Source organism: Daphnia pulex, chromosome 9 (genome assembly GCF_021134715.1).
Source record: "Daphnia pulex isolate KAP4 chromosome 9, ASM2113471v1".
NCBI lineage: Eukaryota > Metazoa > Arthropoda > Branchiopoda > Diplostraca > Daphniidae > Daphnia > Daphnia pulex.
The window spans coordinates 8,465,906-8,487,689 of NC_060025.1; the positions used below are offsets into that span (position 1 = coordinate 8,465,906).

The following is a 21,784-nucleotide window of genomic DNA, read 5'->3' on the forward strand; positions in this document are numbered from 1 at the left end:
ATATATATTTGGAAGGGATTGATCCATCATCCAAAATCTATACAGGAACGACCCATTGACATCGTCGGAGAGAAGTTCTTTGCTGCTGTTGGTTGCATGGATGCTGTGCAAAAGATATATATATATATATATATTATATACACACAAAAGTTTGTTTCTTATATTATATATATGGCCGGAAAGAGAGGAGAAAAAGAAATGGAGAAGAAGAAAAAAAAAACTGAAAATCCATTACTCAATCACGACCTTTTAGTTGTTTGTTCCTGTATATTATTCTTACCGTTTTTCGTTCAGACATAGATGTATTTACAGAGAGCTGCTGCAAGAAAGAAATAGGTAGGCTAATATTTCATTTTGTATGATGCAGTTAGACCTACATTTCTATATATTCGATAAATGATTACATACTTTTGAAATGATTGATAATCTCATGACGTAATCCCAATAAATATACCTATCACTGTATAACTTTTCTTTTCAATTTAGCGGTCTTTTTACTCCGAAATAAAGACTAAAAGCTGATGTAGGCTATGTCCGGTATAAACGAATGAATGGACACGAGAGAAAAAGCAAGTCTAATAACATAGGTAAAAAAAAAAGAACTCGGTTTCACCTCTAAACTGCAGCGCATTGAATTGAAACATGTTATTCGGGCTCTCTCTCTCTAATATTTGTCTAATCTCATATAGAATGGATGCGGATGATTTATCAAAGAAAAAGTCGAGACAATAAAGGGATGAAGAATTATAGGAGCAATTATAGAAGCGAATCCATCAAGTCTAGAAACCTTTTCATTCCACAGGAGACGATAAATGCATGTATCTGTACATATCTACGATGATGTATAATAACTACAGCACTGATCAGCATCACATTCATTCCCCAAAAGTTTAGATCGTTCGCAAAAAAAGCTTTTGGTTCGTTATTAATATATATAGCGTCTCGGTGTGTTTATACACACACTTTTTTTCCGATAAATAAGTATCAAACATATATCCTCTCTTCCATTCAGTTGAATCAAAAGAGATGTCCATTGATGACGGATAAAATGTATCAGCCCAGTCCCAGTCCAGCCCAGTCCCAGCAATGAATATAAATATCCATCGCGACAGATTGTACATTTCCCATCTATGATCTGTGACAAATATGTCTCCGGTCATCCAGCAAGCTGTCCCGGATGTATCTATATACTATTATACTTTTCTTGCGTCGGATCGAAAACAATTGCACGCGTGGATTATTGTGAGCTATAGACGTTTTATGTGTACAACCTTTTTTATTTATCTTATTTTATTCCCCACAATTTTATACGTATACGAGACACGGTTTAGCTCTTCCTTTATATATAGGACGACGGAAGGTTAGATATAAAGAGCGCGCTGGCCCGCCCTTATTCTCTCCCTCTATATATTAGATTGATGATTCGGCAAAATAAAAACGGCAAACGTCATCACACAGACGCCGGGATGCAGTTTATTCTACATCATCAGCTGATTTTTTTTTCTTCTTCTTTCTTATTTTTATTTCGAAACTGCACTGCTGGACTGATGGCCGTGAATCCAGTCGTTCGTGCGCTTGATGTGTGTTTATATATGTAGTACACATATATATAACGACCGTCGATAATAACCTGACCAATAACAGCAGCAGCACGCAGTTGCTGATGAAAATAAAAGAGACATCAAACTGATGTACAGAGCGCGGTTGCTGGCGCTAATAGAAAGAAAAGAATGTGTACGTATAACATTATATCCGCATATCATGCTGTCTCGCTTGACTTTTTCTTTTTTCCTATTTATTTATAGCGCCCGTAGTATAGTCTATAGTAGATTGTTGTATATGTCGGCCTATCGAGGTCGATGGTGTTGTTGTAAGCTGTTTATATCCCCCCGTCCGCTTTTTTGTGTGTGTGTCCGCAGTGTGTAAGGCGATTGCCCAGACCGAGAAAAATATAATAAAATAAAAAGAAACAAACACCCTTTTACATAATGTAAAGGCCTACAGAATATCCCCATTCGTCTCTCTGTATATACCTTTGTGTGCTATTATATAGCGAAAAGAGAGAGGAAATGTCCTGGAAAATCATCCGTGCAATATCCTCACACCGCATCCGCAGCAAAGGAATAATAGCCTAGAAAATATAATCCAAAGCAAAAACGCGGGCGGTGCCAGTTTTTTTTTGTTCCCTATTTCTCTCCCCATATAGAAATCCAATCCAATTTGCTATAGCTATTATGTACGTGTGGCAAACAAACGCCAATATAACACACACAGCCCAGCAGCAGCACACGGGGGCCTTGTGCTGTTGTGATTTGGACGCGTTTGGGGACGACCGAAAAGTCAACCGGCGCAGATTTAGGGCTTCCCTATATACGTGAGTATATATAGTGCAGTGTGTGCTGAGGGATGGTTTTTGATTCGATTTATGTTAGATATATATATATATATATATAGAAAAATATAGATTCTTTTTCTATTTTTTTTTACGGGCTCTTTTCTTCGGGCCCGCCCGACCCCAGTAGGCCCATCTAACACATTGGGTTTTGATTACATGCCAGTCGGGCCGTTGCACCCATCAGGACTTCCGTGCCTTTCATCTGTGCTGTGCCTCCCTTATATAAGACAGGAGCGCACACAGGCGGTTTTTGTGTGTCGAGCTGTATGGCCTCGTAGATCCCGCGGGATTTTGTGCTGCGCGTCGCATCAAACTCCACCGCGCCCGATAAAAACGAGAAGAAGAAGAAGAAGAAGAACGAAAGAGTAGTTGAGCTCCCCCTGGTGTGTCGTGGCGCCATCTCTTCTTTTTTATGGTTCTTGGGCAGCTGATGATATAACAAAATGGAATCAATAAGAAAGCAAATAAAAATCGGGAAAATTGTTAATTGTTTCTTTTCTTTTTTTTTTTTAAAAGCCAATCGAAATTCCGAGGGGAACCAATTGTGAAATTCGGCGATGCAAAACGAAACCCACCACATCGCCACTCATGGGAACTTGAGAAGGGAAGTTGTTTTATTTTTCTTGACAAAAAAAAATGTTAATTTGTTTCGTAATATTTTTGTGTTTGAATTTTCAACCTGATTATTCGCACTCATTGTTGTTGCATTTTAGCATGTAGTTGGAAATGTCACCGCTAGATGCGCCCTTTGCTTCAGTTGGAAATGGGAGATGGAAAACGTGTGTAGCTCGCCGGCCTAATAGTTAAGTATAAGCTGTAGGTTCAGTTAAGTTCATTTCATTGGTTCATTGAAGCATCAACCATGCGAGTCGTGTCAATTGTTAATAGAGAATAGTTTAAAAAAAGGTTTATAATAATATCGACACGATATCCATAGTGGGAATAAATTCCATGTGGAAAGCCTTTCCATGAATTATTAAGTAAAGCAACTTGTCGTTTAGGACGGTTATGGAAAAAATTGGAAGTAACACAAGACGCTTTGTCATAGAGTCTATTGCCGTTTCGAACTTTCGATTCATTGTCTGGTTCAGCATTAATTCGTTGTGCGTTTGTGTAAATTGCATTGTGATGTAAAGTAAGTAGTTGAGATAGAGTGAATAATTGCTATCACATGATCACATCACAATCAAAATATCTAATTGACCATTCATTTTTTCAACTTGAATCATAGATGGAGGGAAAAACATCCACTTGGAAAGACAAAGGAATTTGAGATTGACAATCCAAAATTTGGAGGTTCATATAATTCTTTGAGATTCCTGACTCGGGAGAAGTCATGAACAAGCTGCTATTAAAGCCAAATAAAGTAAGTTCTTCCTTTTAATAGAATTATTCTGATTTTACGAAATCTTTTTCTTAACAGCCGAGATTTCTACTCGACAGGTCAATGAATGAGTTCTATACTGTCAGAAGTCAAGTCAATTACCCCAAGCTTCAAACACCCTACAGAAGGTATATCTTAACTCATACATGTGGGATAGTGCTAAGTCCGAAGTTGAGTAGCCATAGCTAATGAAACAAATTTGCTTTTTCCACACTGTGCAGTGGCTCAGAACAATAGGATGCACATTTCTCGTCAAATTTGCAGAATGCAGTCTTCCTGCTGGATTAGGTTGAGAAATTTAGGCAGGTGCCCATCCATATCTTTAGAGAAAATAATGTGGCGGCGCGATCAACTCTCCTGGTCATCGTTTATTTTTTATTTTTATTAATAATGTAGAAAGGCAAAATGTTAACATTACGAATTGGTTTGATTCATTTATTTATTCTACAGGTTTAGTCGATTAGCCAAACGTGAATGCGACAAGAGCAGATTTCCGTTCGACATGGGAAAACTGGACTTACTATTTTCCATCGACTCAGCAATTTGGGACAGCCATGTTGGGGCAGTCATGTTTGAAATCAAGTTGAAGGATGGTCAGCTGGATTAGCAGGCTTGCTTGTATGGAACATCTAGAAAAGATGGAGAATAAAAGCTAGCTACTACTCCAACATGATTAAGGAGCTACTTGAGTTGGATTACTGCTGCTGATGCTGGACGCGTCATTTAAAGGTATGACCTAGTTAAACTTCGGCTTTTGATGATCGAAAATTTTGCCAGTCAGACCACAGTCAACTATTATCAAGTTTTTTTATGGCATTTTTATTCCTATTGTTTGGTAAGATTATTCTTGCTCCATATAGTCATCTCAGGTGAACTACTATGATTACAGGAAACTATTGATTACTCTAAGCGTTTATTGTGATGGACTGACAGGTGGCAGCATGTTTTGATGGAGTTAGAGCATTCGACAATATTAGCCTAAACATAAACGTTAGAAAACGCTGCTTTTCTGGTTTCGTATTGACTTGAATATCGTATTGATTGAAGTTTCGCTAACCAATACGAAAAACAACACAATTTGTTCTGTGACACGTAAGAATAAGCTCGCCCTCTTTTACTACTTACTAGCGACTGCGTTGCATATGCTCAAGCTTGTTAAACGGTTTTACAACGATTCGTTAGATTTTGTCTTAAATGTTTTGCGCTATGATTTAGAATTATTTTTTTCAAGTAATCCTTATTTGGAGTAAAAAGTAATTTTGTATGTGTTATTACAGATAGTGCTACTAACTTATATCTTTAGGTTTAATACCCGATTTTTGTTTTAACACTAAACGTTTTTCAATTTTTACAAATTTTTAATCACCAAGGAATAATCCAGCGGATCGCAATCTTCCCGGAAGTTGGAAATCATCCTCCAGTACTCAACTGTTTTCTGCTTGTACAATGTATAGTCCTGGAATCCCATTGGAGTATTGCACCACCACCAGTACAACGTTTCGGTAAGTCCTAACTTAGGGCTTATTTTGACCTAATTTATTCCGATTTTGATAATAACAACCGGACGGCACGCAATATGTCCCATAGGTGTGTTGCCCTCCTCGACTATCCCTCAACAACTAAAAGAAAAGATATACAGGGATAAAAACGGGGCTATATTAGACCTATAACTTGTTGCTCTTTTGTATGGGAGATTATATCTTGTTCGTTTTTTCCCCTATACGTTCTTATAAACGACCAGAACAGACCAGAATTTTATTCTCTGGCTCTCGCAGTGCTTTTGTAACGATTTTCCCTATTGCTTATTTTCAAAAAGGAAAACAGAGGAGAAATGATAGAATGAAGGCTCGAAATATTGATGAGACAAGGTGTCAACTGTTCTCTCGCCAGCCTTTAGCGTCGTTATCAACATTAAACCTCTTAGCGCATCTCCTCTGCCGAGTTAGTTAAAGGGTATTTAATGTCGTTCAAAAAAATTAAACAGGCTTTTTCGTTCATGGTTTGCCATCTCTCTTACCGGTCTATTACAGCAGTAGCCAACGTTCGAGTACTACGGCGTACGAGAATGTCCCACGTCTTACGATGATAACAGATCTGACATCCCCAACGAATTTATCTCAGGTTATTTTTTTAAATGTTTAAAATGCCGCGCATATCAATTGTTAGTAGTGGAGTCGAAATTATGTAGCAAAAATCCATATTATTTATTGTGTTATTTATGTAGTCATAATTTGAACTTTAAAGGTGAAAAGCTCCAACGACGCATCCGCACGATCCGGGCAACTTGAATTTTTCAATGGCGAAAGGGAAAGTGTAGTCTTTTGGGTTGTAGACCAAGAAGCGATGGAAAATATTTTTCTGGACGCACTTGGACTCGTAGCAGGACGGGACCAAGGGGCAGGTGGTTCCCACGACCACGTCGCATTCTTCAATTCGAGCGGTTTGCGTGTACTTGATGCCGTAAGACTCGACGCCGTTGACGATGGTCCGCCACTTGCCGTCGACGTTGATGGCCCGGAAAGGACGGACGTAATCGGTGGAACTCGGGCAAAGGTAAATCTCGTCGTTTAACTTGTCCAATTCGTCGACTGAATTCTCAGTGTTGGCCAGTTTGTCCTTGTAGAAAGCCACGACGGCCTGGTAGTGTTGGTCCAGGGCTTGTTGCACTTCGTGTTGGGGATATTCAGAGTCTTCCAGGCACCAGGACTTGGTCGTGTTTTTGGCGCAGTGCGGAATCTCGACGTATTCGTACTTGGGCTGGGCACCGTAGGGAGGAGGAGCTTTGTAGTGGCTGGGCTCAGGATCGGAGAAAACGCCAATCACCATCAGCGAAGCAATAATCTGGGTTTTTAAAAAAGATTAATCATTCGTAGGTTTCTATTTTTCAGAAAATATTAACACCCGAATAATATTTCTCGATTAAAAACAATCAAAAACAAAACAACTTACAGTCAATTTGATGGACATTCTGTTAGCCAGTGTTAGATATTTTATTTGTTTCAGTTATCTGCTCAGAATACGACTGATTCAAAAAACAAACCAGGAAAGCTTTATATACAAGTTTTGTCTTCACTGCTGCGTATGTTGCACCCTTTCCGTTCTGATTGGCTGACCATCTCTATTTACGCGCGATAGGTAGAAATGAGGTGAACCGCAATTTGCCTAAACCAATTTAAATGTTACCTTATGCAATGCTGATGGAGTAATTCAAATTATTTAGTGTGGTAATAACTTTGACGCGTAATCAACTAGTTGCTGTAGAGCTGTTGTGGTAATTGAGTTGCTTTCAATCACAATTGCAGCTTCCATTGGAAACATAAAGGAAAGTGAGTTCGTTCAGGTGAGAATAGGTTTACCACGAGTGAAACTGAAAATAAGTCGAAATAAGTAAACTCGACCGTCTGAATGGAGTGCATTTTTCACTGAATTGGTGGAGACGTATAAAAAACCCTCGTCCTTTGACTAATCTGCATCAGTTTGCAACTGATAATCAACAGTACAGCTTGTTAATTCACTCAGTTGCATTCACGAAAAGCACAATCGAAATGAAAACTGTTATAGTAAGTTATAGCTTTATCGCAAATGGAAATAATAGTGCGATTAATTTATTCTACAATCGATTGTTGATCAACCTCTTTAACGTCATCATAATTTCACAATTTTTAAATATTTACAGTTATGCATCAGTGCCATTTTGCTTGCTGGAGTGTTTGCCCATCCAGAGGCAGCTGCTGAGCCCCAACAATATCCCAAACCAGCCTATCCAGCAGCTTATGGCCAGAAGTACAACAATTACTGCAACCCGCGAAAGGCACCAACCTGCGCCAAAACCGGCACTGAAACTTTTTGTCTGAAAGACACCGAATATCCGGAGAAAGAGGTCAAGGTATTAAGTTTAGTTCTCACTTTGATTCACTTCTCAAACTGTTTCATTTACTTTTGTCTGATTGATTTCGATTCAGTACGCCATCGATTACGACCCGTTGGTGCTGAAGAAATACGCCGATGTTGCCGATCAGTCGGCCGATAATTTGGTCGATGGACTGACCTCTTTGGCTGAGGCGCACTTCGACTACTCCAACTACAAAGGCAAATTCTTCGAGAAGGGCCACTGGTCTGGTGACGAGGGATACATCTGCCCTAGCGACGTTGTTTATGCTCGCCCACTCCGAGCAGTGAATGTCGATGGAGAATGGCGGGTCATCGTCCAAGAAAACGCCTGGCCCGGATACACCCAGACTCAACGCGTCGAAAAATGTTTGTTCCCCGGTGCATCTTGTCGCACCTTGGCCCCTTGTTTCGGCAGCAAATGTCTGCAAAAATATGTTTACCAGCGGATGCTTTCCTTCGATCCCTGCGATCCCCAGAAGGGAATCTTCATCGACATCTACAAGTTGCCATCAGCCTGCTCTTGCCACATTCCCGGTAAACTCCACTGACTAAATTAATTTTCCCGAATGAAATTCCTTCGTGATGTTCATTTAATTTAAAACTGTCATGTGGTACTTACGATGATAACTTAACTCACACTTGTCTTAAAATAACATAACTTGAATCTATCAATTTGAATTTCTGCTCTTGTATTTCATTTGGTTGAAATTGTGAAATCTGAAGAGTATTATTACCAAATCATACCGAGGAATTTCAGAATAAAAATTGATAGGTTTGGCCTCCTCTAAAGAAAAGTTTTAAATATTTTATATTTGAAATTGAATTGAAAGAAGTAGGTAGCCAAGTTTTCGCCAATGTGTTCCAGGGTTCGATGGAGAAAAAAATGATTTAGTTCTTCGAAATTGTTTTCACTCCATTATTGACCCACTCGCGTACTGTATGGAATTTTAAAACATCAAACAATCTTCAATATCACTACCACAAGATTTTTAGGACTTATGCAACTCGGTAATATTTTTTAGAGCGAAAATAAATTTTATGTGTAGTTTAGTGGAATTCCTCAATTCACTTCTTAACCTCTGATTTATTTTTCGTGTGCTTACAGACTCAAATGGTGATTGACAGTAATGTGGAAACGCTGCATCAGCTCCTCCCAATAAAATGCCCGTAAAATGCATCGACAACCAGCAACAAAAGAAAGGTATAGCTAACTTAAAATTTTAACTTTAACCCAAAATTTTTTAACTTAACTAACTTTAAAATTTCCTCGAAATCAAAATCGAGCAGCTTATTAATGCTAAAAATTCTGAATATTTCCCGGTAAGTCTTATCTGGTCCTGTTAAAAAATTGCTTGAATTTGTAATGGTTTCCTATTTTCACTAAGGGTGATGGGACGAGCATTTCGAAGACAAGTTATTTACTATTTCGTTTCTTTCAACAATGGAGCGAATAAGGAGTCAACACAATAATTTTCGTAAGAGATCTTTAAAAAAATGTTTATTGATAGCATCCAGAATGCATTATTGATTAAGTATAGTTATTCTATTAGAATAATTTTATAGTCATTCTCAGTTCAATTATTCTTCCTCTTCGGGTCATATTTTTTCATGTCAAACTTCCTGAACCATTTCCTCTTCTCTTTTAACCTCTTCCAGTTCCTTCTCTCCCTTCCAGTATATCTCTAACCACTCCTCCGTTGCAATACTACAGATCCATTTCTTGCGGTTTTACGGCAGACAACAACAAAAGAAAAACCAAAGGGTATTTCTGCATATCTTTTTCCAGGAAATCTTGTTTGAAGATTTTTTGGCCTGCTTATAGGTGTCCGTTCTTCTTTCCCGCCACCAGTAAGACCTTCTGATTGTGGTTTTTCAGCAGCGACCGGAAGCTTTGGAGCCTCAGCGGAAGTCGCCTTGGACGAAGATATTTCCGGTACCGTGGACGGTTTACCTAAAGCCTCTGCTGGTCTGGCTACAGAGTTTTGGGCAACAGCCGGTACAATTTTTGGTGGTATTGGTACCGGTCCGTTCGATCTGGCCGGAAAAATACTCTTGGAAGTTGCAGGGCTTTTTTGTGGAGAGGATGATCCCTGACTGACTGGAGTAACTGATTCAGATGTTGCTGTTATCGGAGATGGTTTAACAGGAGCTGCCGATTTGTCTTCAGATGCTGGGCTAACATGTTCCGTTTTGGGGGAAGCGGGAGCCACTTTAGGTCTGGGAGGAGCCGGAATCGTTTTCTTAGTAGGAACTAGTCTGGCAGCCGGGGCTGGTTTTACAAGAATCTTTTTGGGATCTGGTATTGATGGTAAATTTGCCGGTGGTGGCGTAGGTGAATCATTACTTTTTTTCATTTTTGATAAGTAATACTCTTTAGAATTTTATGTTTTCTTCATCATATATAGAGGAGAACATCCGTTAGCGATCTGGCAAGATTTCAAACACACTCGATTTACTAGATATTAACATAATTTCATTAAATTTCTTCGCCAAAATAATCTTCAGCTGATTATCATGTATTTTCAAATATTGTTCAAACATGAGAGCAATTTTTTGTGGTACAGAAATGTTTAAATGTCATAATAATTACCCAACTTTGTTTTTTGTTGTGGCTGTTTTTACTTCGGTTTAGAAGGCAACCCAGCTAAGAGTTAGGTAGAGTTTTATTTCTTACAGGTAAATTTGTGTAAATTTGTAAATAACATAGATAATTTCCTTGTCCCATTGCTGCTCAGAGTTTCAGTGACATGAAGAGTGTGAAGTGCACCTGCAATGTGTATGTACATGTACCAGATCTGTACATGAAAACATATATGTACATGAGTACAGATGTATAATAGGAAACAATTTTATTTTTTGAATCCATACAGCCAATAATCATTTTATTCTTTCCAACAGATGTGCAAACACGAATGTTATGAATTTCGTTTTGGGGTCAATGGAGTTGGCGCTGGTTGCCGTTACTGGCCTTTTGCGACGTCTTGATATCAGTTTGGATTGGAATAATAGCTCTGGACTCTGGGGAATCCTCACTTATACTCGAGGTAACTTTGCAGTCAACATATGTGAGGAGTTTTAGATTCGTTACATTTTAAGATTTTTTGCATATTTTCGTTGTGTTTTTTGCAAGTTTGTCTTTACGAACGCTTGAAGGTCACGAGAAACATTACGTAAAACTGGCATGTGGTGGTTTAGAGGTTGGGTGAGAACGACACGTGTTTCAACATTATCAAGCAGGTACAATAACCGAAAGGGTTAAGCTATTTGGTATTCATTTTGATATTGGTTTTTGTCGTTTTTGTAGACCCATCCCCAGCAACGTCACCTGCAGAAGGAAAGGCCAGTTTGCATTTCAATCGAAGGTCATGGAGATCATTATGTAAAACCTTTCATGCAGTGGTGTAGAGGTTGGGTGAGAACGGGACCTTTCGCATCATTATCAAGAAGGTAAAATAACCGCAAGGCTTAAGAGGAGGGGTGAGAAAAAGTCGTATAAAAGGCGAGAGAAAAGTCGATAGGGAATAGTCGTGTGAGCATCTCCGACACGGCAACAACTTCAGTGCACTTTTGCAATCAGCTCTCAGCTATCTGCCATCATCAGTTTTTAATCATGGGTAAATTGTCTGTATGGAGTTATGTATCGATTTCTATGTTTTTTTCTCTGTGTCAAAATGCCAGTTTTGGTTGCATATTGATTTTTAATTATTTTGTTTATTGTCTAGTTGTATACAAGGAGAAAGAAAAGGCGAAAGAAATCAGTCGAGTGAGCATCTCCGATATGCAATGAGTTGCGGTGCACAGCAGCAACTGCAGTGCACTATTTTACACCAACTGCATTCTTCGTCGAGGTGCTAGTTTTAAATCATGGGTAAACATTTTTAACTTGGGTTGTGAATCAACTTTCTTATTATATTTGTTAACATGCCAGTTATATTTTCACATTAATGTTCAAATTAATTGTCTAGTAAACTTTGGCGTCGCGTGCTGCTGTTGGGTGTTGTATAGTTGACGGCTGGTTCAGCCATGGTGTACCAATGTCTCCTGGGTATGGTGGACAACAAATCGCAACGCCGCCACCTTACTACACAACATACGACACGACCAGTTGCTTCACCAAGGCCCCCAAGTACTACACCACCAAGGCTTAACATTATTGTACCAAAACTTATGCTGCCTGAGCTACTACACCGAAGCCCCGAAGCATTATTCTTCCCCGAGGTACACAACCAGAGGTTCGAGTACTACAGCGATGCACCGGAGTACTGCACCACCAAGGCACCGGAGTACTGCACCACCACATATTTCATGGGTAAATATTCTGTTACGTGGAGGTTTAAATATTCTAATTGTTAAATATCAAAATTATTTACTCTAGTTCTTAGAAAAGATGAAACAAATCAGTCATCTCCGACACGACAACATCAATTGCAGTGCCAAGGCTTAGTATTACACCACAATTTATGTTGCCCCGAGACTCTACACCAAAGCGCCTAAGTGCTATATCGAGGTCACTAATTACTACACCACCAAGGCACCGGATTACTACACTAAACATACGCTGCTCCAGCTTATTACACCGAGGCTCCCCAACACTACACCGGAGTACTACTACATATCATGGGTAAATATTCTGTTGCGTGGAGTTTTAATATGCCAACTACTAATACACATTATTTACTGTCTAGTCGTATGAAAGGAGAGTAAAGGTGGAAGAATTCAGCAACCGAGTGAGCATTTCCGTTACAGCAACAGGAACTGCCGTGCACTAGTTGTCATCATCTTCATTCTTCGTCGCGTTACAAGTGTTTAATAAAGGTAAAAATTTTTCTATACAGTTGTGAGTTGTGAATCAACTCAACTTTTATTCTATTTGTTAATATACCAGTACTATACTTGAATATTAATGTTTGAATTTATAAATAGTCTAGTTAACTATGGTGGCGTGCTGCTGTTGGGTGTTGTATCGTTGATGGCTGGGTCGACCACTGGTGTGTTGATTTCTCCTGGGCATGGCGGGCATGAACAACAACATACGCAACAACCGGTCACTACACTGAGGCCCCCAAGTTCTACACCACCAAGGCTCCAGAGTATTACACCACAGTTTATGTTGGTCCGAGCTATTCGCAGAAGCTCCGAAGTATTTTTCTTTCTTTTTTTCGCACCACCAGAGTACTACACCACGCAGGCACCACCAGAGTACTACACCACGCAGGCACCACCAGAGTACTACACCACGCAGGCACCACCAGAGTACTACACCACGCAGGCACCACCAGAGTACTACACCACGCAGGCACCACCAGAGTACTACACCACGCAGGCACCACCAGAGTACTACACCACGCAGGCACCACCAGAGTACTACACCACGCAGGCACCACCAGAGTACTACACCACGCAGGCACCACTAGAGTACTACACCACGCAGGCACCATCAGAGTACTACACCACGCAGGCACTGGCATGGTAAACCGAAGCTCCAGATTACTACACTGCAACCTACGCTGCTCTAAAGTACTCTGATGCTCCAAAGTACTACACCACCAAGGAATCCGAGCATACAACAATATTACGCTTCTACCACCTGCTACATCGAAGCTCCGAAATCAGTACTCTGCCTCGAGTTACCACACCACTAAGGCAGCCGATAATATTACACTACGATCCTGCAATTTTCTACTAGGAATTATCTAAATACTAAAGCCGAAATTTCTACTTGAGGTTATTTATATTTGTCGGTTATTTACATGGTCGATGTGAATGGCCACTGGGAACTAATTGTTGATCTTTAATGACAAAATAAAATTCTTTATGCGGATAAATCTTTTGTAAGACTTTTGCCAGTAACTTCAAGCCCGTCAACTGCGACAGGTGTATTGGTGTTGGATTTCTTCAAGGCCCATATGCTGAGTTGTGAAATGTTTGTTCAATGTTTTAGAGGTGACTACTGTCTTAGTCACTCTGCATACGGACATGTTCTTGTGGTTTGATGGTGATGTTTCAAGGGTAAGTTACAAAAGTAACTTGTAACTGATGATTTTTTTCAAATCTTATAAATGTTAATCAAGTGGCTAACGTTGTAAAAATGAAAGACTTTGCAGTTGACAAAAATATATTGATAAAATTCCTAAACAAGACTTGGTATAATATAAACTACAATCAACAAAAAACTTAAGAATTGTGTTATATTGTCCCACCTCCACCCACAATTCCACCACATTTTTAAGTCACATGCATACATACATACATACAATTAAGTTAACCCATTGGCTGCCACGCCATACAACCCGTAAGTTGCTCTCTACTAATCTACGCGCCACGTCTGAAGGATCCATGACCAAGTGGGACTTGCCATTGCTGACAAGTCCGGGCTGACACGGTGACAGGAGAAGGCCCATCACCGTATCGACAAGGGGGGAGAGGGGGTGCATTGCCTGAAACAGGCGCCTTGCGGCAAGTTTTGGGCTTGGCGACTCTCCGAACCCGCGGCTTGTAAACCACGAGACCGAACAGCGCGACCCGTGCTAAGGAACTAGAGGAGAACAAAGGCGTGGCAGCCAACGGGTTAACTAACACTGACACAAACATATTACCAACAACAAATGATGATCCACGCTGACATTTTGGTGATACCGGTGACGTTTTGGTGTCCATCTTCTCGACGTTTCCTCTGCATTACCTGAATAAAGACAAAACAATTATTATTTAGTGACATGCCAATAAAGTTACATAATACAGATAGAAACAATAATCAGGTTTTCCAGCTCAAATATTTAAAGATGCGATTTTTTAACTTAAAATCAAACTTGCAATATTGAGAACTGTAAACTGAACAAAGCTCACTTGCTATTTTTTTGAAAAAATACCGGAAGTATACCGGAAGTAACCACAGCTCCTCAACCATTGAGCTGTCGTCAAAATAACCCACATATTCGTGATCTCCATGAAATTTGGGGTCGATTAGTTGTGATTTAAACGAAATCCAAAATTTGGCCAAAATCGAGAATTTTCCTGAACTATAGTTCAGGAAAATTTTCAAAACCGGAAGTACGAAATCGTACAAAAAAAAACATGAACTTTAACACAAATTTGACGAGGATCACGAATATGTAGTTCATTTGCTCCTCGAATGAATATTTACTGAACTACTGGCTGAAATGAGCAAACCGGAAGTAGAAAAAAAATCTCATTATCAAAAATCTTACAAGTGAGCTTTGTTGGAGGAATAGTAATCGTCAGTTTTCACTAAATATTTCAACAAATTAACTGTCGATAAATGTTTAAAGAGATGTTCAAAGTAACTGAAATTGACTGTTTTGACAGCTAAAAATTATCAAAGCCATCTAGCGTTAGAAAAAAGAAACGTCCAAGTAAAACTTTGTTTGCGCGTAAGAAAGCCCTGATTTTGGAAAGTATTACACAGACAGAGTTTAACGCAACTAGACTATTACCTACGAAAATAAGTCAATTGTTGGGTACCTGGGCATAATCCCGTGGTTAGTGACTAAGGTGTGTAACAGCGGACGGAAGCGATCACTGAAGTGATCCAGAAAATCGCCAAGTCGCCAGTAAAGTAAAGCAAATTGAGTTTAGAAGCAGTGAAGCTAGATGAGCGTGCGTCACGAAGATAAGGATGGAGAAGAACGCTGATGGAAGTCCCTCTTCCGTCATGGGCAAAGGTCAGCATTGGAACAAGAGATCCCGTGCCAGGACCACACGATTCCATATAGAAACTGCGTGCTCTGTAAAATAAAATGTTTTACATTAATAAAAATATAAAAAAGAATAAAGCATATCAATCTTTACCTTTTCTAAGATAACACTGAATTGTTCATGATGAAAATACCGTAAAAATGGAATTCACTGCAACCAACAGCATTAGAACTCCACATGTTGAGATGAATTTCCTGATACTCAAGAAAGTGTCATGAAGTATTGCAGTAGCATGGTGATAGGTGGTTCACTTCACACTCTTCATGTCACTGAAACTCTAAGTGGAAACGGGATAAAGGAATTCTCTAAATTATTTACAAATTTACACAAATTTACCTGTCAGAAATAAAACTGTACCTATCTCTTAGCTGGGTTGCCTTCTAAAAAGAAGTAAAAACATCAACAACAACAAACATGCTGTTACAGGGTACGCCACCAAAATTGTGAGATTCAGAAAAGATCCTATGGTTCAAGAATACCTATGTTACATGAAAATCTGAATTGTAATGGTCTAGTAGCAGTAATGGGGAAATACCTTATCTCTACACATTTGTATTCCAAAATATGGGTGCTTCAAACATGAGTTTTAGGCTTTTGACTGCATGAGGATCTGATGGATAGAAATGGACTCAGCACTAAGTCAACTTGTTGGAATGACTGACAGTATGCATCTAGAATTTGGAGAAATAAGTTGGTACAATATAAAAATAAGGAAACTATATCAAGATAAACCTACATAAGATACGAAGTTCAATTTGGTATTTGATATCACAGGAATATAAGTATTAATTAGCTATAATTTGTTTCGTCTTTTTCGCCTCGTTTCACGATGTAACAACAACAAAGGCGACACTAGCGACATCTAGTCACCTACTTAGGAATTAGGATTCAAAACACATTACTACGACACCGCCATCTAGTAATGTGTTTTGAATCCTAATTCCTAAGTAGGTAACTAGATGTGGCTAGTGTCGCCTTTGTTGTTGTTACATCGTGAAACGAGGAGAAAAAGACGAAACAAATTATAGCTAATTAATACTTATATTCCTGTGATATCAAATACCAAATTGAACTGCGTATCTTATGTAGGTTTATTTTATATAGTTTCCTTATTTTTTTACTGTACAAACTTATTTCTCCAAATTCTAGATGCATACTGTCAGTCATTCCAACAAGTTGACTTAGCGCTGAGTCAATTTCCATCAGATTAGACCCTCATGTTGTCAAAAGCCAAATTCTCATGTTTGAAGCCCACATGTAGTGGAATACAAATGTGCAGAGATAAGGTATTTTCCCATTACTGCTACCAGACCATACAATTAAGATTTTCTTATAACATAGGTATCCTTGCACATGAACCATAGGATCTTTTCTGAATCTCACAATTTTGGTGGTGTACCCTGCAACAGCATGTTTGTTGTTGTTATGTTTTTACTTCTGTTTAGGAGGCAATATAGCTAAGAGAAAGGTACAGTTTTATTTCTCATAAGTAAATTTATGTCTGTTTGTAAATAATAAAGAGAATTCCCTTGTCCCTTTGCTACTTAGAGTTTCAGTGACATGAAGAGTGTGGAGTGAATAACCTGCCATGTGTATTGCACATGTACGGGATCTGCTTGAAGAAAGTCAAAAGCCTTACTAAATTCATCACCCGTATGATAAAGGTAAGCATCAATACCAAATATCACCATGCTACTGCAACAATTCATGACACTTTTTTAAGCATCAGGAAATTTATCTCAACATGAGGAGTAAGGCTGTTGGTTGTTGTGATTTCCTTTTTTATGGTTTATTCATCATGAAAATTGCAGTGTGCTTCTTAGCAAAGGTCAAGATTGATATGCTTATTAACTGTTATATTTCCATTAATGTAATAGATTTTATTTTTACAGGGCATGTAAGAGATCCTTAAGCCAATGCTGTTCATTGTCCATGACGGAAGAGGGACTTCAACCTACGTTCTGCTACATCCTTATCTTCCTGACGTACGCTCATCCAGCTTCACTGCTTCAGTGTTCTTATGCTGCAAAACAAATTTTCTTGCTTCAATGGCGAGTTGGATCACTTCAGTTGCTGTGAGCCTGCGACACACCTGCAATCACTCACCACGGGATTATGGCCAGGTACCGGGCAATTGACTTATTTTCATAGATTATCTACTAGTTATCTATATGCGTTAAACTCACTGTCTGTGTAATACTTTCCAAAATCAGGGCTTTCTTACGCGCAAACAAAGTTTTACTTGGACGTTTCTTTTTTCTAACGCTAGATGGCTTTGATAATTTTTAGCTGTCAAAACAGTCAATTTCAGTTACTTTGAACATCTCTTTAAACATTTATCGACAGTTAATTTGTTGAAATATTTAGTGAAAACTGACGATTACTATTCCTCCAACAAAGCTCACTTGTAAGATTTTTGATAATGAGATTTTTTTTTCTACTTCCGGTTTGCTCATTTCAGCCAGTAGTTCAGTAAATATTCATTCGAGGAGCAAATGAACTACATATTCGTGATCCTCGTCAAATTTGTGTTAAAGTTCATGTTTTTTTTTGTACGATTTCGTACTTCCGGTTTTGAAAATTTTCCTGAACTATATAGTTCAGGAAAATTCTCGATTTTGGCCAAATTTTGGATTTCGTTTAAATCACAACTAATCGACCCCAAATTTCATGGAGATCACGAATATGTGGGTTATTTTGACGACAGCTCAATGGTTGAGGAGCTGTGGTTACTTCCGGTATACTTCCGGTATTTTTTCAAAAAAATAGCAAGTGAGCTTTGTTCAGTTTACAGTTCTCAATATTGCAAGTTTGATTTTAAGTTAAAAAATCGCATCTTTAAATATTTGAGCTGGAAAACCTGATTATTGTTTCTATCTGTATTATGTAACTTTATTGGCATGTCACTAAATAATAATTGTTTTGTCTTTATTCAGGTAATGCAGAGGAAACGTCGAGAAGATGGACACCAAAACGTCACCGGTATCACCAAAATGTCAGCGTGGATCATCATTTGTTGTTGGTAATATGTTTGTGTCAGTGTTAGTTAACCCGTTGGCTGCCACGCCTTTGTTCTCCTCTAGTTCCTTAGCACGGGTCGCGCTGTTCGGTCTCGTGGTTTACAAGCCGCGGGTTCGGAGAGTCGCCAAGCCCAAAACTTGCCGCAAGGCGCCTGTTTCAGGCAATGCACCCCCTCTCCCCCCTTGTCGATACGGTGATGGGCCTTCTCCTGTCACCGTGTCAGCCCGGACTTGTCAGCAATGGCAAGTCCCACTTGGTCATGGATCCTTCAGACGTGGCGCGTAGATTAGTAGAGAGCAACTTACGGGTTGTATGGCGTGGCAGCCAATGGGTTAACTTAATTGTATGTATGTATGTATGCATGTGACTTAAAAATGTGGTGGAATTGTGGGTGGAGGTGGGACAATATAACACAATTCTTAAGTTTTTTGTTGATTGTAGTTTATATTATACCAAGTCTTGTTTAGGAATTTTATCAATATATTTTTGTCAACTGCAAAGTCTTTCATTTTTACAACGTTAGCCACTTGATTAACATTTATAAGATTTGAAAAAAATCATCAGTTACAAGTTACTTTTGTAACTTACCCTTGAAACATCACCATCAAACCACAAGAACATGTCCGTATGCAGAGTGACTAAGACAGTAGTCACCTCTAAAACATTGAACAAACATTTCACAACTCAGCATATGGGCCTTGAAGAAATCCAACACCAATACACCTGTCGCAGTTGACGGGCTTGAAGTTACTGGCAAAAGTCTTACAAAAGATTTATCCGCATAAAGAATTTTATTTTGTCATTAAAGATCAACAATTAGTTCCCAGTGGCCATTCACATCGACCATGTAAATAACCGACAAATATAAATAACCTCAAGTAGAAATTTCGGCTTTAGTATTTAGATAATTCCTAGTAGAAAATTGCAGGATCGTAGTGTAATATTATCGGCTGCCTTAGTGGTGTGGTAACTCGAGGCAGAGTACTGATTTCGGAGCTTCGATGTAGCAGGTGGTAGAAGCGTAATATTGTTGTATGCTCGGATTCCTTGGTGGTGTAGTACTTTGGAGCATCAGAGTACTTTAGAGCAGCGTAGGTTGCAGTGTAGTAATCTGGAGCTTCGGTTTACCATGCCAGTGCCTGCGTGGTGTAGTACTCTGATGGTGCCTGCGTGGTGTAGTACTCTATTGGTGCCTGCGTGGTGTAGTACTCTGGTGGTGCCTGCGAAAAAAAGAAAGAAAAATACTTCGGAGCTTCTGCGAATAGCTCGGACCAACATAAACTGTGGTGTAATACTCTGGAGCCTTGGTGGTGTAGAACTTGGGGGCCTCAGTGTAGTGACCGGTTGTTGCGTATGTTGTTGTTCATGCCCGCCATGCCCAGGAGAAATCAACACACCAGTGGTCGACCCAGCCATCAACGATACAACACCCAACAGCAGCACGCCACCATAGTTAACTAGACTATTTATAAATTCAAACATTAATATTCAAGTATAGTACTGGTATATTAACAAATAGAATAAAAGTTGAGTTGATTCACAACTCACAACTGTATAGAAAAATTTTTACCTTTATTAAACACTTGTAACGCGACGAAGAATGAAGATGATGACAACTAGTGCACGGCAGTTCCTGTTGCTGTAACGGAAATGCTCACTCGGTTGCTGAATTCTTCCACCTTTACTCTCCTTTCATACGACTAGACAGTAAATAATGTGTATTAGTAGTTGGCATATTAAAACTCCACGCAACAGAATATTTACCCATGATATGTAGTAGTACTCCGGTGTAGTGTTGGGGAGCCTCGGTGTAATAAGCTGGAGCAGCGTATGTTTAGTGTAGTAATCCGGTGCCTTGGTGGTGTAGTAATTAGTGACCTCGATATAGCACTTAGGCGCTTTGGTGTAGAGTCTCGGGGCAACATAAATTGTGGTGTAATACTAAGCCTTGGCACTGCAATTGATGTTGTCGTGTCGGAGATGACTGATTTGTTTCATCTTTTCTAAGAACTAGAGTAAATAATTTTGATATTTAACAATTAGAATATTTAAACCTCCACGTAACAGAATATTTACCCATGAAATATGTGGTGGTGCAGTACTCCGGTGCCTTGGTGGTGCAGTACTCCGGTGCATCGCTGTAGTACTCGAACCTCTGGTTGTGTACCTCGGGGAAGAATAATGCTTCGGGGCTTCGGTGTAGTAGCTCAGGCAGCATAAGTTTTGGTACAATAATGTTAAGCCTTGGTGGTGTAGTACTTGGGGGCCTTGGTGAAGCAACTGGTCGTGTCGTATGTTGTGTAGTAAGGTGGCGGCGTTGCGATTTGTTGTCCACCATACCCAGGAGACATTGGTACACCATGGCTGAACCAGCCGTCAACTATACAACACCCAACAGCAGCACGCGACGCCAAAGTTTACTAGACAATTAATTTGAACATTAATGTGAAAATATAACTGGCATGTTAACAAATATAATAAGAAAGTTGATTCACAACCCAAGTTAAAAATGTTTACCCATGATTTAAAACTAGCACCTCGACGAAGAATGCAGTTGGTGTAAAATAGTGCACTGCAGTTGCTGCTGTGCACCGCAACTCATTGCATATCGGAGATGCTCACTCGACTGATTTCTTTCGCCTTTTCTTTCTCCTTGTATACAACTAGACAATAAACAAAATAATTAAAAATCAATATGCAACCAAAACTGGCATTTTGACACAGAGAAAAAAACATAGAAATCGATACATAACTCCATACAGACAATTTACCCATGATTAAAAACTGATGATGGCAGATAGCTGAGAGCTGATTGCAAAAGTGCACTGAAGTTGTTGCCGTGTCGGAGATGCTCACACGACTATTCCCTATCGACTTTTCTCTCGCCTTTTATACGACTTTTTCTCACCCCTCCTCTTAAGCCTTGCGGTTATTTTACCTTCTTGATAATGATGCGAAAGGTCCCGTTCTCACCCAACCTCTACACCACTGCATGAAAGGTTTTACATAATGATCTCCATGACCTTCGATTGAAATGCAAACTGGCCTTTCCTTCTGCAGGTGACGTTGCTGGGGATGGGTCTACAAAAACGACAAAAACCAATATCAAAATGAATACCAAATAGCTTAACCCTTTCGGTTATTGTACCTGCTTGATAATGTTGAAACACGTGTCGTTCTCACCCAACCTCTAAACCACCACATGCCAGTTTTACGTAATGTTTCTCGTGACCTTCAAGCGTTCGTAAAGACAAACTTGCAAAAAACACAACGAAAATATGCAAAAAATCTTAAAATGTAACGAATCTAAAACTCCTCACATATGTTGACTGCAAAGTTACCTCGAGTATAAGTGAGGATTCCCCAGAGTCCAGAGC

The 21,784-nt window shown here is 39.3% G+C and overlaps 2 protein-coding genes and 4 long non-coding RNA genes across 14 annotated transcripts; 3 read left to right on the forward strand and 3 right to left on the reverse strand.

Annotated features, from left to right (window-relative positions):
* Positions 1 to 3,252: 3,252 nt before the first annotated feature.
* On the forward strand, positions 3,253 to 8,338 carry LOC124202389. Of its 2 annotated transcripts, none has more exons than XM_046598735.1 (11): positions 3,253 to 3,530; positions 3,627 to 3,761; positions 3,819 to 3,907; positions 4,001 to 4,139; positions 4,230 to 4,508; positions 5,150 to 5,281; positions 5,596 to 5,732; positions 5,810 to 5,900; positions 6,024 to 6,332; positions 7,456 to 7,665; positions 7,742 to 8,338. In XM_046598735.1, the coding sequence occupies exons 8-11, from the start codon at positions 5,862 to 5,864 to the stop codon at positions 8,216 to 8,218; spliced, it is 1,035 nt and encodes a 344-aa protein (XP_046454691.1). In that variant the 5' UTR covers positions 3,253 to 3,530; positions 3,627 to 3,761; positions 3,819 to 3,907; positions 4,001 to 4,139; positions 4,230 to 4,508; positions 5,150 to 5,281; positions 5,596 to 5,732; positions 5,810 to 5,861; the 3' UTR covers positions 8,219 to 8,338. The 2 variants fall into 2 exon arrangements, with proteins under 2 accessions (XP_046454691.1, XP_046454692.1); XM_046598736.1 differs by having other exon boundaries at positions 5,596 to 5,720.
* A 220-nt stretch (positions 8,339 to 8,558) lies between these two features.
* Positions 8,559 to 10,024, reverse strand: LOC124201671 (vegetative cell wall protein gp1-like). Its single transcript, XM_046597833.1, has 2 exons — positions 9,526 to 10,024; positions 8,559 to 8,605 (listed from the first exon to the last, which is right to left on the reverse strand). The coding sequence occupies exons 1-2, from the start codon at positions 10,022 to 10,024 to the stop codon at positions 8,559 to 8,561; spliced, it is 546 nt and encodes a 181-aa protein (XP_046453789.1).
* A 1,064-nt stretch (positions 10,025 to 11,088) lies between these two features.
* On the forward strand, positions 11,089 to 13,495 carry LOC124202517. Of its 4 annotated transcripts, XR_006878204.1 has the most exons (7): positions 11,143 to 11,284; positions 11,393 to 11,538; positions 11,636 to 11,979; positions 12,046 to 12,291; positions 12,356 to 12,485; positions 12,594 to 12,760; positions 12,842 to 12,929. It is a non-coding gene; the product is annotated as an uncharacterized LOC124202517 (long non-coding RNA). The 4 variants fall into 4 exon arrangements; XR_006878203.1 differs by lacking the exon at positions 11,143 to 11,284 and adding an exon at positions 11,089 to 11,117 and having other exon boundaries at positions 12,594 to 13,495; XR_006878202.1 differs by having other exon boundaries at positions 12,594 to 13,495.
* Positions 13,496 to 15,623: 2,128 nt separating this feature from the next.
* On the reverse strand, positions 15,624 to 16,172 carry LOC124202593. Its single transcript, XR_006878250.1, has 4 exons — positions 16,123 to 16,172; positions 15,922 to 16,057; positions 15,744 to 15,848; positions 15,624 to 15,663 (listed from the first exon to the last, which is right to left on the reverse strand). It is a non-coding gene; the product is annotated as an uncharacterized LOC124202593 (long non-coding RNA).
* A 248-nt stretch (positions 16,173 to 16,420) lies between these two features.
* Positions 16,421 to 18,581, forward strand: LOC124201894. Its single transcript, XR_006877742.1, has 6 exons — positions 16,421 to 16,471; positions 16,536 to 16,854; positions 16,935 to 17,050; positions 17,110 to 17,214; positions 17,279 to 17,509; positions 18,323 to 18,581. It is a non-coding gene; the product is annotated as an uncharacterized LOC124201894 (long non-coding RNA).
* A 598-nt stretch (positions 18,582 to 19,179) lies between these two features.
* Positions 19,180 to 21,373, reverse strand: LOC124202539. Of its 5 annotated transcripts, none has more exons than XR_006878221.1 (7): positions 21,179 to 21,320; positions 20,925 to 21,070; positions 20,484 to 20,827; positions 20,172 to 20,417; positions 19,978 to 20,107; positions 19,703 to 19,869; positions 19,180 to 19,590 (listed from the first exon to the last, which is right to left on the reverse strand). It is a non-coding gene; the product is annotated as an uncharacterized LOC124202539 (long non-coding RNA). The 5 variants fall into 5 exon arrangements; XR_006878220.1 differs by having other exon boundaries at positions 19,180 to 19,617; XR_006878218.1 differs by having other exon boundaries at positions 19,180 to 19,869.
* Positions 21,374 to 21,784: the final 411 nt, after the last annotated feature.